At 44.0% G+C, this 18,317-nt stretch overlaps 1 protein-coding gene across 3 annotated transcripts in view; it reads left to right on the forward strand.

The window, feature by feature from the left end:
- Nucleotides 1-4,463: 4,463 nt before the first annotated feature.
- LRP4 (LDL receptor related protein 4) overlaps nt 4,464-18,317 on the forward strand; it is a 101,847-nt gene continuing 87,993 nt past the window's right edge. For all 3 annotated transcript variants that reach the window (XM_035115069.2, XM_035115078.2, XM_035115085.2), the window contains exon 1: nt 4,464-4,878. In XM_035115069.2, the coding sequence (XP_034970960.2) occupies nt 4,794-4,878 (85 nt within the window). In that variant the 5' untranslated portion in view covers nt 4,464-4,793. The remainder of the gene's footprint in view (nt 4,879-18,317) is intronic.

Consider the following 18,317-nt stretch of genomic DNA (forward strand, 5'->3'; position numbering starts at 1 on the left):
TGCATAATGGGGGCCTGAACTGCACACACCTCAGCCTAACTGGGGCTTACATTTTCAAATCAGATGGAAGCTGGTCTGAGGAGCAACACATGTAATGAGTATTTTTCAATAAACTACCGGGTACATATGGATTCTGGCTAATATGTGTACAGTACTCAGCTTCAAACACCAGAAGTGTCAGCGCACTGGAGCTGGAGTAAAAGTAATGTGTACACAGTCTTCTTTTCCCACAATAGGTGTTACACCTCATGGCATCACTAGAGAGATAGCATTAGCATAGAAGCTGGTGTTGTGAATAAGCCACTCTGTCCTTATCTTGTATGCATTTGTGTAGAAATTTCACACACAGATCGCTGCATAGATTTCCTGCCCTTTTGAACCCACTGTTTACCAACTATCTCCCCCTCTCCTGCAACTAAGTAAATCTGCCAACTGAAGATAACACTGATGGAGCGAGCTTTTCTCCACAAAAGCTTAGGTCACAATAAATCTGTCACTCTTTTAAGGTGGCACAAGATTATTTGTTGTTTCCAATGTGATCAAGCAACTTTGTGTGTGAGAGACAGACTCCTTGTGGATTATGGCAACTTCACCTCTTTTGGTTGCGGCAAACTGGTTTTTAATAGGGTTCAGAGTTGTCTATTGCAATTCCAGTCTGTGAGACTCTGATTAAGCCTGCTGTCTGGAAGTAGTTTTTTCCCCAATAGTCTGCTAAGCACTTTAAATAGTAGGTAGGGAGTTTCAAATAATATGTGCTTGCTACAATAAAGATTGACTCCTCACCAATGTAGAAAGAACATTATAGGGCACTTGTAAAAGTACACAAATCAAAGCAATAAAGTAGACATGGATGGAGCAGTGCGATCCTGCAAGTAAATAAGGCCAAAGTTGTAAAGTCCTAATAGTATTCAATAATATACAACTTGGCCTGTTAACAAACTGGCAACCACTCTGATCTTTGAGCAGAGATGCAGCATGCTGATAGAATCTTGCTCCTTTCAGCAATTGTGCAGAAGTATTCTGCACTAAATCCAGTCACAATGGGGGACAATGGGGGACCCAGGTGGCGCTGTGGTTAAACCACTGAGCCTAGGGCTTGCTGATCAGAAGGTCGGCGGTTCGAATCCCTGTGACGGGGTGAGCTCCCGTTGCTTGGTCCCAGCTCCTGCCAACCTAGCAGTTCGAAAGCACGTCAAAGTGCAAGTAGATAAATAGGAACCGCTACAGCGGGAAGGTAAACGGCGTTTCCATGTGCTGCTCTGGTTTGCCAGAAGCGGCTTTGTCATGCTGGCCACATGACCTGGAAGCTATACGCCGGCTCCCTCGGCCAATAATGCGAGATGAGCGCGCAACCCCAGAGTCGGTCACGACTGGACCTAATGGTCAGGGGTCCCTTTACCTTTACCTTTATTCTGCACTAAATCCAGTCACAATGGAAGCTCCACATTGAGTGCATTGCAGTAATCCAGGCATGAAGTTACCAATACCTAAAGTTATCCTGGTTTAGGAATGGTCACAGCTGCCATACTAGCAAAAGCTATTATTGGCCACTGAGTGACAAAGCTGGATCCAGGAGCATCCCAGACCTGGCTCCTCACAGGGTGTGTACAGCATACAGCGAAGACAACTAACAAATCATCAAACACAGGAATCATTCACTCACAATGCTGCTGTCTTGCCTGATTTCAAGCTCAATGTATACTTCCTCATCTAGTCCAATACTGCATACAGGCACTATTCCAGCATCTGCACAGCTTCGCCTCATTCAGATTGTATGGAGAAATAAAGCTGTTACATTTTTATAATAATTTGTATAGTTTATGAAGCAATATCCTGCAAGTGGGTACATTCTCATAAACAAAACTTACAATAACTTTGTAAGTACTACAAATATTTCAACAAATTCCGCATTAATAGGGGTGTTCAGTAACTTTTTTCTTGGATGCCTCAAGTAATAGTTATGAAATAGGCAAACTTGCTATTAAAATGTATGAAACCAGTGGCTGCCAAAGACCTAAGATCCAAAATTCATTTGACAATCACAGATCAGCGTTCCAGTTGCCTACCTCAGCTGCCTGGCAACATTTACAATTGCAGAATTGCCTTCATTCCAAAGTTATCTCTGGTGGTTTCACTTCATCAGAGGTGCCAGATGTACTCAAATTCTTGATTTCTATATAGAATAGCTGTTGTGGGTTCAGTAAGTAAGATTTTAGTTTCAGATTTTTGCTAAGACCAGAACCTCACACTTGATAAAACTTTAAATCTCTGAATTTAAAGCAACTGGAAGATGCAAGAGGTAAGGCTGCATGGCACACAGAACTATTCTCTCCAACCAACCCCTCACTATTTACCGGCATCTGCTGCCTAAGGCATCCATCTGTTTCTGCCTAAGGGTAGGGCTGGCCTTGCTATAATTATTTTTAGGATAACTGACCTAGCATTAAAGAGAGGCATGAAATGCCCAGTGGTTTGCTAAGAAGTTTCCTTCCCATAGATTAGTGGTCTGGAAGAGTTACTAGGAAAGTCAAAAGCTTGTGAACATTCCTCTTTTTTTTTTATCTGGACTACAGTATTTCTCCTACTTTCTTCCCTATCCTCATGGTACTTTGCACAATATTTTAAAAAACAAAAGCAGCCATGTTGTTCCATAACATCGAAGGAAAGACCAAAAACCCCAGTCAAGCAATACTTTTATTAGGACCAACTAAAATGTCACAAAATTTACAATATTTTGAGGAAACACAGATCCTTGCACACAGCAAAGGGATGGAATGGGGAGATAGTGTTGTCAATTTAACAATACTGTACATTTTTTGGAAGGGGGTTATTAGTCTCTATTAGTTGTTATTGTAGCTTTTTATTGTTCACTTAAAAAGTTATTTCTGTGCAATGGTGGCTTTGCATTAATGGGGAGGGATTTCATCATAGATATTTTGCCGATCCTTTTATCCACTGCAGCCCTTTGTGTTATATCCTATACTATTCTGCAGCCCCCTCCCCCATCTCAAGTATTGAGTGAGAGAGATATTGGTGAAAGTCAGGTACCCGGCCTTCAGGGGCAGATCTACTATGAAACTAATGAAGTTTAAGCTCCAGGGCCGCTAATCCCAGAGGGGCCCCAGAAGCAACTTTAACCCAGGCTGCTTTTAAAAAATGGATCTAGACTAGTAGACCCAATCTGAGTCGCACAACTCAAATTGATTAGTTTGTTGTTTATATTTCAACAATCCCAAAGTTTGAGAGTTGGTAGTGCAGATGTTGTAGAGGTGTAGAGGTGTGGTGATCTGTCATGGAACAACCCCAGAAGATAACAGGTGTTACTTCATTGCTGGTTGCGAAGGGGCCCCCATAACAATTCAAGCTTCAGGGCTCCAAAAATGTACCGTAGGTCTGCCAAAGCCATCATTGCATACAACTCACTACTGTCTGTATATCATTTAAAGTCTTATTGAACTAGCTTTAAAAGTGCATACCACTTTCCCATTTTGATGAAGTACCAAAAGCAACCAGGAAGAGTATGTGTGCATCTTCAATACCTGAAAATTGAAATGAGTGATAGATAATGTTATGCATCTGGACACAGTCAAGTGGAGTTGCCGTATCTGAGCTGAGAACAGGGATGATGTGTACGTTTGCACCAGCTGATCAGTAAAGGCAGGGGGTTGTCCTATATGGTGTGAGCGAGGCAGCGGCTTGCCACCAACCTCAGCACACTGTGGGAGAAAACTTCCACTTGTGTTCAAAATGTTCTGAGTCTGTAAGGGCTGCGGTGTGGGATGGCCTGGTGCTGGTGGTGATTTGAGACCCGATGTAGTGTTGTGGTTAGAGTGCTGGACTAAGATCTGGGATACCAGGGTTCAAATATCCACTCACCCATGAAGCCCACTGGGTGGTAGGTTAACCTACCTCACAGAGTTATTGTGAGGATGAACTGAGGAGGCGGCGGCAAAGAACCATGTACAGACTTGCAGCCCTCTCTGGGCACGTACTTGGGAACTTTGAGCTCTTTGGAGGGAAAAGTTGGGATATAAATGCAACAAATAAATCATAATTTGAAGGGCTCTAACCCGGTGGTGGAGCACCTCCTTTGCATGCAGAGGATCCCAGCTCCCTCTCCAAAAAGACCAAACACGTTTGGGAGAAAAGTGGGTCCCGCCGTGTAGGAAAAGGTTGAAGATTCTTAGTGTAGTATGGAGTCCTGAGTTAGACTACCTGAGTCATTACACGGCAGCTTCGTCTGCTCTTCTGTGAGCTCTTGCTGAGGCGGGAAGGCGACTTCAGATTGCCTTCGTCTTCTCCCTCTCGGCAACTTGGGGAAATGTGCCCGGCCGTGTAGCCGCCGCCGCTCCTGTCGGCGAGAAGCGAAGGCGGAGGTTGCCCCGTCGGGACTCCTCCTCCGAGGGCAGGGCCGGGGGCGGGCAGGCGGAGCAGGCAGCCGGAGGGAGCCCCAATCTCGCCGTCGCGCTCCTGCGGGGTGGAGAGAGACGTCGGCGCGGGGTTGAGAGAAGCAGCAGCCGCCGCCGCTCCAACCAGAGCCAGACGCACCGCGAGCCACCCCGGCCAGTCCTGGCGCCTGGTGGTGGTGGCGGCCGCTCTGAGGAGGAGGGAAGGTCGCCCGGCCGGCACCGCGGAGAGAGAGAAAGAGGGAGAGGGAGGGACGGAGAGCCGCGGACGCCGCCGCCGTGCAGCCAAACGACTCGGGAGAACTCAACTTTCTGCTCGCCGCTCGCCAAGTAGGGGAGAGACAGCGTCGTGCAGGGGCTGCGGGAGCTGCAGCAGGGGTCGCTACCATGAGGCGGCACGGGGGCGTCCGCCCGCCTCCTCCTCCTCAGCCGCTGTTGCTGCTGCTGCTGGGAGCCCTTTTCTACGTGCGAGGTAAGCGCTTACGAAGGGACCCCCCCCCCGGTTTCCCGCGCTGTTCTCAGCCGCCGTGAACGAGACGCGGCCGCAGCGCAGGGCACTTGCGTCGGGGAAAGGCTCCTTTCTCTTCGCGCAGTTTGCTTTTCTGCCGTGCGGCGCCCGCGGTCGAAGTTGCTCCGTGCGCGCTCGTCTCGCTTCACGTTTCGGACCGAGCCCCGACTGAGCTCTCGCCGGGAATCCCCGGACTCGGCCAGTGGCTTTTTTTCTGGCCCTCATTGCGGGTGCGCCTGTGTTCTTGCCTTGAGCCTATACAGAGGTACTCCCCTTTTCCTAGACCTGCAGCCCTCTCTGGGCACGTACCTGGGAACAAATCCCGCTGAACAAAGCAGGACTTTTAAATAGCACCTAGCGCGCTTAGGGTAGCGTTGCAGGGACCCCCCCTTTCCTTTGCTCCCCGCGGTCCTTTCCCTCGTGGCTGTGGACCAGAGAAACCTCCTCGCAGTCTTCTCTCTCCTCCTCCCTTCCCCCACCCCTTTGTTTCTAAAACTAGAAGTGATGGCATCCAAGTTTCGGAGAGTTTGTGTGTCGGAGAGAGTTGCCTGTGTTCACTGGGCGAGGGCAGAAAGAGCACTCTGCACATGCTACAACAACTTCGCGTAATGATTTGGACACACACACACCCCGGCCAAATCCGGCACACACACTGCCCGAGCTGCTGGTGGCGGGGAGGTGCTCTGGGGCAAAGCCTGGCTGAACTCTGGCTCGAATTAAGCCCGCTCCCTCCACGCGCAGGAGCAGCTGGGTGGAGCAGCGGCGGCGGCGGCGGCAGCTTTGCTCATTTGCAAGAGGTGCTCGAGTGTTTCTGGCGCCGGCGCGCGGGGCATCCCGCCGTGCTAACTACCTGCTTTCTTCTTCCCTACTTGGCATTGTCTTTGTCCCATCCGTCACACGCACGCCTCGTTCTCCGGCGATTCTCTTGCTCCTCAGCCTTCGCATGTGTAGAGCATGCATCTGTTCGGGCCGCTGATCGGCTTTCCTATCCCAACCCTTCAAAGCTTTCTTCTTGCAACCCAACCGGATCCCTGCAAAGCCACAGCAAAGGGATCTCCACTTCCTTCATGTACACATGCTTGCTTGCTCCCCCCCCCACTCCTCCAAAGGGCAGCCGCCGCTTTTGATGCACATACGCCCACCTCCTCCCCTCTGAAGTTTGATCTACTAAATTTATCCCTTTCTGTTCACCTCCCCCCTTCTCTCTCTCTCTCTCCCCCCTCTTTCTGTCTTTCCCTGCTGCGGGTGAGTGAGAGACTGTGGCATTGTTAAATTCAGCGCTGGAAGGTTGTATGTGTGCAGGTTATTTCTAGCCTTCTCTTGCGTGTTGGGACAGCAGCCCTTCCTCAGCAGGAATGCAGCTGCTCTTCCTACCAGACTAGCCTCTTAAAGGTACAGATCTGCTAGGGTGAAATCTTGGGCTCCGTTTACTTTCTTTCCCCTTCTCAGATTTTTTGTGGTCTTGGGAGTGCTTTTATAGTAGTAATAATATAACTATGTTGGGAGCAGGAAAGCATGTGAAGAAGAAAACAGCAGCTTTCTCCCTGCCTGTTGTTTAGAAGGAAGACTGTGCGTCTTAAGTGTTTTGCAGTGCTGTATTTGAAACTGATGTAGAAAATGTGTTGTGGTTAGTGGTTCACAGATGTGTGCTGAGCACATTATTGGTGCTCAATAAACAGTGGCAGAGTAATAGTGTTCTTGGAGTGTGTGAGGAGATATGCTCTGCTGTTTATTAATAAGTTGAAGTTGTTGTTGGGGGGGGAGAGCGAAGTTTCCCAGATGTTTGTGGACAAGTTGACATTTTCTGTAGCAGGAAGTCGGAAGCATAAATGCATCTTCCTCTTCTTTTGGCTGCTGCCTGTGTAATTTCATCCACCTGTCTCTCCAGATGCTGATTGGGAGTTGCAGGAAGTCTCTGCCTTAGAAGTATTGGCTCCCATCATTCTCACAAGCATTGGCCTTGGGGCACAATGAGGTTGTGTTTAGCTTAAACAGTTCCTTTCTGATCAGAATGCTGCTTGCGCTCTCACACACACACACACCCTTGCAGTGGCAGGAGCGATAGTTTGAAAATGCCAGATAGAACCGGCGGAACCTTAATTTATTTTTATTGCTAACCGGAGGAGTTTAAATTTCTCTGGCAAGTTCTGTGAGAGCGTAGAGGAACAATTTAAAGGCTAGACCACAGCCTAGATAGAGGACTGGGAGGGATTTTATTTTGGCTCTTACCCAGGTGCTTCTATTTAATGTGTCCTGGCAGTTAATGACTGTTGGGGGGGGGATGGTTTGCTGTAAAGTGTAGGTCATTTGTCATGCTTGCTTGTTAAGTGGCAGTGTGTTGATGTCTGCAGAAGGCACTTTTATGCCAGGTTGACTCAGGAATAGCAACATCCATAACTGGGGCTTCATTCCAGCATTATTCTCCTGAGTGTCCCTCTGGGGAAAAGCGTTTATGCCTGAATAAACAGTTCACCACATTTTCTTCCACATATATGCATTCTACTTCAGTTTTTCTACTCGCTGATTTTAGTTTTATCTCCATTTGTTAATACTTCCTTGCAGCGCTGAAGTATGCTAGACAAAAAAAATTAATTGGGGAAAAATAATTTATGCTTAAATTTAGGATACTTGTAAGAGCTGGTGCCTCTTTGTTTTTGTGAACAGTAGCTCCAGTGTGATTGTGAAGACAACTTCATATGCTTAAAAGGTTAATAGAACGAAGGGCACAAGCAAATAATTTCAGATAAGAAACTCTTTCCTGTTTAATGTTGTGATACTATACCGTGCTGTCAGGCCGCACCTTTATTTGTACGGCATCTGAGTGTGTGTACACAGGATGTCTGCCCTCCATATTCCTATTCACAGCTTTTACATGGTGACCTTGTTGTGCTGCACTATGCCAGTATCTATGGGAAGATTTAGGTTCTTCAGAAGTGAGGCTACTGTGGCTGTGCGAGAACTGTTGGTTGGTCTTTGTGTGGTGCCGTTTATTCATAATCAATAAGTTTGTTAATATTGCATGCCTTCATGGCTTCCACACCATGCCCCATAGTTAAAATATAGCAATGATTCAAACAGAATATAGCACACATACTGCTGCATCTTGTCAATAATTTTGAATGACTTCCCCTTGACCTTAATTTAGTAGTTAATAGTAGAGGGAAGTTGGCACTCCAATCAATTTTTTAAGAGAGATGTTTGAACTTGAAGTTTCATCTTCTGTCCTTGTAGTTTTTCTCTGTGACATGCGGTCGCTCAGTATCATGAATGTACTAGCAAACTCCCAATTATTATGATAGATGAGATGTTTGTGGAGGAGAGTTTTAAGGACTCCTGAGTGGAAAGGTCAGTGAAAGGTCCATCCAGGTTCTGGCATGGAGGACCCATCCTAACTTCAGTTCATTGTTGTGCCCAGGTACATCCTTTACCTTTTCTTGTAGGAATGCATGGCAGCCATTCATTTGTGTGGAAGAAAGTACAGTACAGTCATACCTTGGTTGCCAAACAGAATGCATTCCGGAAGTCTGTTTGACTCCCGGAACCATTCGAAAACCAACGTACGGCTTCCGATTGGCTGCAGGAGGTTCCTGCAGCCAATTGGAAGCCGCGCCGGACATTGGGCTTCTGAAAATCATTCAAAAACTGGAACACTCACTTCTGGTTTTCGATCATTCAGGAGCTGAAACATTTGGCAAATAAGCTGCTCAAGATCCAAGGTACGACTGTTAAGTGTATTCAGAAACAGACACCTTCTGGAAAGGGTGCTAAATATATTTCCTGCCCTCATGTGATTTCAACAATGGAGAACTCTGTCTGCTTCAATCTGTGCACTCTCACCATGGTTTCAGTTTCTTGGTCACACCGTGTGAAAGAATATTGGGAACTAGTGCTCCTAATGTTTGAATCTCTATATTCTGGTCTGTATTATATATTATTATGTACTTCCTGTAATAGTTAACTCGGGTGGTGAGTGCTAACAGGGTTGCAACCCAAACAAGGCTGCTGGAAACAAAGAGGAAAGTATTGGTGTGCCACAGGGAATACTGAAGTTTTCAGGTGTACAAAAAATCATTTTAAAAAACCCCAAACCTAAGGCAGCATCTACTTATCCAGCCACACAAAAACCTGCCGTATGATGGCTGAACATGCTGAGTAGCCACAGAATGATGCGTGTTAGTTGGAAAAAGAAGATCTCTGTATGAATGGGGGAAGGCCTGACTAGTTGACTAGAACCCTGAACAGGAGCATTCCTTCTGGAAATTGAGGACACAGTGCTATGTATTGCTGTGTTAGTGAGTGGTATAACATTGCCATATACGGAGACTGAGACTCTTTTGGCAAGGTTCTCTGAAGTCTTCAGCAGATGTTCCTCTAAGGCTAAGCCCTGTTACCTAAAATCTGTTTAAGCAGCTCCTATCTGGGACCTTCAGCAGCCAATACATACCCTTTGCCTAGTGACCCATAGGAGAAGTTTTGGCCTACCTGTGCTAAAAAGTGGTTGCAAACTTTGGGGGCTCTCCTGAGACTATTGCAGATGATAGAAGAGGAAAGTGACCCACAGGTTAATTTGGCAGTAGCTCTTTGCTTCAGCAAGTACTATGGCAGCTATCAAAAAGAAGGCTGATAAGATAAAAGTTGTTATGTCGGTCCTGAAGTTCAGAATGCCAGATAATAAATTTACCAGTGTACATGCCTGACTGGTATGAATTACCCTTGCCTTCGATACCTGAGAGATTTATTTATATTCCTGTGACTATACATTTTTTTAAAAAAAACTTTTAATATAGAATTTTAAATTGCTGTAACCCACCCTGGGACCTGCTGGCAAAGTGTTGGCAATAAATTGAAATGATGATGATGATGATATATGCAGCAAACCAAATTAAATGAATCGTTCTGTTGATTGGTCCCTTTTGATTTACCCCTTCAAGCAAGAAAGTATGTAGAACAAAGAGCCTAGTTAACACCTACATTCCTGCTTTTTCCTCTGAAAGGTCTCTTAGCTCTTTGAACCTCTGGATTCCCATTTGACTTTCTTTCCTTGCGTAATTTTTTTCTGCTTATTCTACTTTAGAAATCTATTATAGGCAAGCAAATTTCTCCTGGGCTGACTGGAGATGAGTACTTTGAATTGTCCTTAGAATTTACACCTTACCTTGTACAGACTTAAGTAATAGAAAATTATCTCTGCCTGGGAACTGAAGAATGTAGTTTGGAGGTTTTTAAGCAGAAGTCAAGTGGTCATCTGCCATGGATGCTTTGCTTTGATTCCTGCAATGCAGGGGGTTGGACCAGATGACCCCAGGGGTCCCTTCTGATTCTAGGATTCTAGAATTCTGTGAGTATTGTATAACAGAGATACAGAGGCAAAGCTTTCTAATCTTAAACCACTTGATAGACTCTGAAAGGCTAATATTAGGTCAGTTTGAGTTCACAGTTGTGAACTCCTTTTTTAAGACAGTTTTCCTAATCCCGATAAATTAAATTATTTCTGTGATCTGTAGTAGACTCAAAAGGTGGAGTGGAAAAAAAATGGTGGGTGTAACATTCCCGTCATTTTTAAATGAAGGGTGTTGCTAGTTTGCTGCAGGGTAATAATGGATATTTACAAATATTTTCAGTCTCAAACAAGTTACACTCCTCAATAAAAGTAATACCTATCTTCCCAGTTATGTTTGTTTCTGTGAAAATGAGGCAGAAATGTAAATAGTTACACTTCTCTTTATGTTAGAATGCAGATTGTCTGGGATATTTTATTATTATTATTATTATTATTATTATTATTATTATTATTATTATATCTTTACTGGCAGGTTTTGTTTGTTTGTTTGGAAAAAATGCTATTCCAGGAAGCAAATAAAAAGGATTGGGGGGGGGGGACATGGAAGAAACAGGCCATCATTTACAAAAACTGCGTATGTGTGTAATATATATTAAAATGGCAAGACAGCCTTCTAATAAGCTTGGGAGATTGGATTACTGAAAAGCCCCACCAGCTGAATCTTGGTAGAAGATCAAATAAAATCTGAGGAGTTTCTCACAATTTGCTTTCCTTATACTGTACAGTATTCCTTTTGAGGGGTGACAACCATGAGAAAGGAATACAAATACAGAAAGATTAATTGTCTCTATGTGTTTATATAAAACATTTCAGGTTATCTGAATTTTTGTTTTTACTCATTTAAAGCTTTTGTAGTGTTCTATCTTTTTTTCTTATTTCCACAGAATACATAGAGTGCCCTTACTGGTTTTCTCTTTATGGGCATTGAAGTATGAAAAAAAGGTTCCCTTAATTGATGTGGGACTGAAACATACTACTATAATTATGGTGCTCTTACAGCATTCTCTCTCTCTCTTCTCTCTCTCTCTCTCTCTCTCTCTCTCTCTCTTTCTCTCTCTCTCTCTCATCTCTCTCTCTCTCTCTCTCTCTCTCTCTCTCTCTCTCTCTCTCTCTCACACACACACACACACACAAATATCCTATGTAAAATAACAGACAATAATGCAGATTATACAGTGGAACAAGTGCTTTAAGACAAATACAATATGAAGCTTTGTAAAAATCAATCCCTGAGATCTCATGTTTTTGTTTCCATGCGTTTTTTGCTCTTATTCTTTCTTCTTGGTGTGCAAACCTTTTATGCAAGCAGGAAAACTTGGCTCTTATGGCCATGCAAAAGTCATGAGTTTGAAGATTTAACTCTTTGACTGCCACTGTGTTTTCATTCATTTATTTATTTCATAAAATTTACATACTGTTTAATTGTAAAAAAATAATTGAAGTGGTTACATTGCAATGTTTTGTCTGTCAGTCCAGCTGGTTCCCCACCCCCACCCCCGCAACGACTGGGAAAATAAAAACAGTTCATAGAAGGATGGCCAGCACCGTTGCTGTATCTGTGCATACCTTTTATTGAGACTGCCACTGTGCCTGTTGAGTATTTCATGCCCATTTTTTAGTACAGTGGAACCTCTCTTGTCGAACGTACAGTAATCCGTTCCGGAAGAACGTTTGACTTCTGAAATGTTCGACAACTGAGGCGCAAAGGACTGTTGGCAATTTCCATTAAGAAAATGGAAAAACAAGCAGAGTGGAAGCCTAGGCGTGTTCAAAAACTGAAGCATTCACTTCTGGGTTTTTGGCATTCGGGTTCCGAAATGTTCAGCTTCCAAGACGCTCGAAAACCGAGGTTCCACTGTAATGCATTCCCTTACCCTGTGCCCAAACGTTTCTGAACAGTTAAAAAAAGTATACTGTATTAAATATTTTTTATCTTTCTGGTTTGTGAAAAGCTGAATGCACATCTACATGTCCTCATGCTAGATTGGTGTTTCTTTTAGGAGTGAAACACAATTGGTGTAGATAATTTCACCACTATTGATTTGTATGTGACAAGGGGACGTGGCTGCAGTTAGGAAATCCCTCCCTCATTTTGCCACTTCTCTTGTATTCTCTTGTATTATGTTGTAAGCTGCCCAGAGTGGTTGGGGAGACCCAGCTAGATGGGCGGAATATAAAACAACAACAACAACCAGTGCTGGAACAGATGCAGATTGCCTTGCTACTACTATCTACTACTGCTCTGAGCCTGACCTTGGCTGGGGAGGGCGGGGTATAAATAAAATATTATTATTATTAATTGGTTTATTTATCTCTCCAGATAAATAATATCCTGGATACAGCCTAATTTTACAGAGGAAACCATGAACCTGTTAATGAATGTGCCTGCCAAATACAGTGGCACCTCGGGTTACAAATGCTTCAGGTTACGTGTTTTCAGGTTATGGACCACGGGGAACCCAGAAGTACCGAAAAGGGTTACTTCCGGGTTTCGCCGCTCACGCATGTGCAGAAGCACCAAATCGCGTCATGCACAGACGTGGTGCTGCAAGTTATGAATGCTGCGGGTTGCGGACGTGCTTCCATCATGGATTATGTCCGCAACCCGAGGTTCCACTGTCCCGATTAGAGAAACAGATCTTTGCTAAGTCCCCTTTCTATTGTTGTCTCTGTGGCTGTTCCTTTAATATTACTTAAGGAAATCTTTTCAGGAATATGATAAATCTTTTCCTTTTTGAAAGTGCATGCCCTTTCAAAAGTATGCTGCTGGCTTCACCTGATGGAGGAGCCTTTGAGCTGGGCTTCTCTTGGCATTCAGCATGCTCACACTGCATTAATTGGCATACTGTATTTAGTGGCTGTCTGCATTTCACACAAATCATGACAAAGAACACTAATTGCAGCTGTTGTCCATGAAGTTAATGTGTCTAACGGTTCGGCTTTTACCATTGAGTTTGCAGTATCTTTGGTTCACTAACATGGCTGTTTTGTTAGGCGTCGGTTGTCTATGGGATTTTGTTCTCTGTGCTGAGTGTTAGGGATATCAGTTTAATCCCTCTTCTCCATCTCGACAAGAAAAGAGTTTGCTAATATAGAAAGGGAAAGTAAAGTGTATTCCCTTCCACTACCATTGCTAGATTGTAATCCCAGAAATTATTGGTCTTGTTTTGGTTTGCTTGCTTGAATGTGGATGAGACCATACTTACTGGTAGCTGTTCCTCCAGCATTTCCTTTGGAGTGGTGAGATGATCTATTTCATACATGGGGGTCCTAAGGTTGCTGTAAATCAAGTGTTTGTGCATGCTCCTATCCTCCAACAACTTAACTCTTTAAAAATGGTTCTATGGCAGGGCTAGGCAACCTAAGGCCCGGGGGCCAGATGTGGCTCAATCGCCTTCTCAATTCAGCCCGTTTTTACATGAGTAGAATGTGTCTTTTTATTTAAAATGCCTCTTTGGCTTATTTGTGGGGCCTGCTGCCTGGTGTTTTTGCAAGTGCTTTGGATGACTTGCCAGTGTGGGAACAAATTTATTCCAGTGGTAATCTTTATCATTGCCCCATTGCCAAGTACAGTAAGTTGCATCAATATTCGTGACCTTAGAATTGTAATGAACAATGTTGGCTGTTGCTCTTTAGTGGAAAGGTTGCCATTATGCAATTTCTTTCTAGGCTAAAATCACACATCTATTATCAGTTGCTTTAATGACCTCCCTCCTCACAGTCCCCATTCATAAGTTACTGTTTTACTGCTTTAAATATCTCCACATCCTCTCCAGTCATTGTGGAAGAAGATTCTCTTTCAACCTGCCTGTGTTACCCTATAATTTGATGTGATCCTATCTCGATGCAGTTGGTAATGGTGTGTAACTCCTTTCCACCTTACTTTTCTGCCTCCTCAGCCACCATTCCTCCTCCCTATTGAAACCAGCCTGATCCAGGGGGAAAACTTTTCAATTTCATAGATCCTTCAGCAACTTTCTAAAATATTACCATATGCATTAAGGCTGATGCACATGCATGCTTTTTAAAAGAGAGAAGATAGTGTAATTTTTTTGTTATATATATTGATATTTCTTTTCACATTTCTTTTTCTTTATATTTTTCTTTTTTCGCATTATTCCCTTATAAATGAAAATCTTTCAATAAAAAAAACTTTATAGTAGGTGTTGAACTACATTTTTGTATTTCATATATGTATATCCAAAGCATATGGGTGTCTCTAAAAATGCTTAAAGTTGCATGTATGAAATCTGCTTTCATTTATAGCCAGGGTTGGATCGTAAATTGGTTCATTCAATTGATTAAAATGCCCAGCTTGAATATGTGTTTGCACTGCCACTTCATGTCCCTTCCTTACAAAACATACAAAGGTTTTAAAATACTCCATCATACTGTTACCTCACATAAGATTATCCGTGGCTAATACTGTAGATTGATTTATCACTTGCTTTTCTTCCCTTGTTACATCTGCTGACAAAAGAGTCTAGTCAGAAGCAATTTCTGACATCCGTTGTGTCATCGTCGTCTCCGTGAAGCTCCTGAATCTCACATAAGCATCGCTGGTATCAGTGCAAGTGATGACTCGTTGCATATACAGTTGGCCCACGTGTCATGCAAGGGATTGGTTTCAAAGGTAACACGTATTTGCGGCAATTGTGTATACCCAAAATCGTGTTATTCTTTGAACCGCCCTGAGGCTAGCCAGGCTAGGCTGCTTTCTAGAAGGCAGTTGGTGGGGGGGGGGGGAAGAGAAATCCCTGTCAGTACTAGAGCTGGGGTGCTGAGCGGGCCTTGCCCTGGAAGCAACAGCAAGAGCTTGCTGGGTCCGCTCGTGGTTACCTGCCACGACAAGAGCTTTTAAGCTGTTGACCTTGCTTCTCAGGCTCATTTGACACACAGACTCTGGGACTGGTAGGGATGCTCTTGCGAGATCATAGACCAGGCATCCCCAAACTGCGGCCCTCCAGATGTTTTGGCCTACAACTCCCATGATCCCTACCTAACAGGACCAGTGGTCGGGGAAGATGGGAATTGTAGTCCAAAACATCTGAAGTTTGGGGATGCCTGTCATAGACCGCATTGCCTACTTATAGTTGAAATAGTATTGGTTAAATGTGCTCAAGGTGCTCCCTGTTTGTTGATCAGAATACGGTAATGATCCTGTGAAAGCTGGATGGATGATACATTATTGTGATTTACTTTGGGGAAATTCAGTGCTTATTGAATAGCTAACAAAAACCAAACCAAAGTGATCAGCACAGAGGTAGTCTTCAAAACACATCTACTAATCACCAACACACCAATTTATTCCTTGTTAATAAGAAAGGCAAAGAACGTTAGTATTTTTTTTTTGTAACTGGCTGGCAGCCCATCCCAGTTTACGGATTTTTCTGTCCCAGTTGCATCATTGTTGTTGTTTTTATATTGCCTGTCTCATTAGTGTTCAGTCATAATCAGGCTAGCTCTCTGGTAGAGGGTGGTGACCTAGCTTTCCCGATTTCCTTCTTTCCACTCCTCTTTATGACCCCTGTTGTCTCTTTGTTTTCCCCTGTTAAATTTGTGCTGGTGATGTGGCATGTGTGCTGTTTTTCCAAATAGCCCGAAGTTGGCTGTAACCAAGAGCAGCAGTTAAATAGAGCCCAATTTCGCTGCTTCCTGGCGTTCAATTGTTTAACTCCATTTTCTGGATTTCTGCGGTTTTGATTTACAGAGAAGCAAACCTCCGTGGTGCCTCTGGGCATCTCTTACAGCCATTAGAACAAGCTCCATTATTTTCTGGTGCTTAGAAATTCTTCTCTTCATTCCGAGCATCCATCAAAATAATGTATTCCATGTAAAGGCTTCTGGAAAATGTTTTAATGGGACCTTTTCACACTTGGGGACAGTTCTTGGTTGGAAGAGAAATTGGGGGAAGAGGGAATGCGGGTCAGGCTCATAGAGGTCTGACTCTGCCTTGCACTGAGCATTGACCTGTATCCTCTCTCCCTTTACCTCTGTGCAGAGGGAGTGGTGTGAACAGAGCAGAACCAAAGCTGGCCACAAAAAGCGCTGGGAGGAAGAAGAAAAAAAAACCCACTCTTTACAAAGAGGCAATTGTACAAAGGTGCCATATAATTTATCTCCAGGAGTTTATTCCTGGTTGCTTTTCCTGGAAAGACCAAAAAACTACCTTCCTCTACTCACTGTTTCCCTCTTCAAGGGATATGCTGGAGAGGAAAAAAAAGAGAGAGGAAACATTTATTAGTGAAAGACCCATCTATCTTCCACTCTCCTTCTCATGCCTATGCTCTCCCCCACTCCACTTGAAAGGGCAATGCCTTTGGCAGGAAACCTACTCTTGCTATTGGTCTGCCAAATGATTCAGTTTCTTTTAAGTCTTTGCCTCTTTCCTAGTTCAACTCTTCAAAGTTAAATCGGCCTTGGAAGAGTTGTTTGAGGAGGTCTGCTTGGTGTGCACTTGAGGTCATGGGAACTTTGTTCCCATTGGGTTGGATAAATTGTGCAGCAGATATTTATTTTGGTTAATATGGCATATGCACAAAATGAGATACAGTCAATTTGCAATTTATACACAATTTAACTTGAATGAATTTAACTTTACATGCTTGACCTAAAAAAATTAAAGGGGACAGGCTTTTTTGGGGGGGGGGGGACATTGGCAGTCCCACCTGCCATTGCACTCACCTTGGGAGAGCGTTTGGATGTTCAGGGAGCATGTTCAGCAGCCTTTGGAGAGTGCATGTGGCCTTGGGAGAGAGTTTAGAAGTGCGGGGACAGTTTCTTTACTTTATTGTACAGTACACGATTTTGGCTTTTCACACTATCCCAGTATGTACTCCCTACGTAAGCTGAGAGTCGAATATACTAGTTAAAAGCAGTGTTGTTGATAAAAAATTCATCTTGACATAGGGTAAAGCAGGCATTGTCAAGGGGGCACCCACGAGTGCTGGGGTCCCTCTGAAATCTTCCCCTGCCACCTGCAAAGCCTCTGAGCACACACACATTTACTGCCCCTTGGTCATGAGGTGACAAAGGTAGATACCTTTTTCTCCCTTTAAATTGACAATGAGCTAAAGGACGAAGTTGGAAGAGTGTTTTTCCAAGACTACCGGTAGGTTAATTTGACTGGATCTTACTTTTACCCACATCCCTTAGAAAATTGAAGTGTATATACACTTTGTCTCTTTCAGTCTTGTGGGGAAGAGCTGATCTAGGGGAGGAGAGAGAGGAAGGGCCAGAGGTGGGGAGGGGAGCCCAAAGCACTCACTTGAAAATCCAGATGTCTGCATGGGCCAGAAATGGTTGGCAACTCCTGGGAGATGCAAAGTTGACATTCTGGCCATGGAGCATTTATGTATTCTCTTCCATCTGTTTTCATATATGTTCAGCCATACCCTTTAAGAGAGGATTAGTGTCAGAGCAAAGTGTTTATTTGAGAGGAATAATAGGGAAGGAAGTTTCAGAGACAGAAGGTGTTGCGGAAGAAGATGCAAACTTAGCAATGAGGGACAATTATAGAGGTGTCTCATCAACAAAGAGGAGAAGGAGCAGAGGTGTTGGCAGGAGCCAGTCTGTCTTCAGGCACAGAAGCGCTAGAGCTTGAAGAGGAAGACTGAAACTGTAAGGCCTGAGTGGCAGGTGTGAGATGCACTTTGCTGATTGCATATTGAAGTGCTAGATGAAGGGGTGCAAGGCATCAACGGAGGGGAAGTGGAAGGGAAAGGGTTTAAATGCTTTGCATTGAGGACAGATGCTGGCGGAGTTTTAATGGGGGGGAAGAGAGTATAGAAACATACTCAGAATTTTGATTTGGTTTAGTATTTGCCGCTTTCCCAGCCACAAAGCTGAGAACAAACTGGCTCACGGAAAGAGACAAGTATTAAAAATGGCAAACCACATACAGTACTGTAATAGAATATGTAATAGAAGCCATATCCACACAGGTCAAACCATCCCGTGTTAGGGTGCTAAAATATCAACAACCCAGCCAATGGTTTTGGTGACTAATTTTCAAGAAGCTGAGAGATCAGGGAGCACAGGACAGAGGGCTGCAAAGTACTAT

The sequence above is a fragment of the Zootoca vivipara genome, chromosome 1 (genome assembly GCF_963506605.1).
Source record: "Zootoca vivipara chromosome 1, rZooViv1.1, whole genome shotgun sequence".
Taxonomy (NCBI): Eukaryota; Metazoa; Chordata; class Lepidosauria; order Squamata; family Lacertidae; genus Zootoca; species Zootoca vivipara.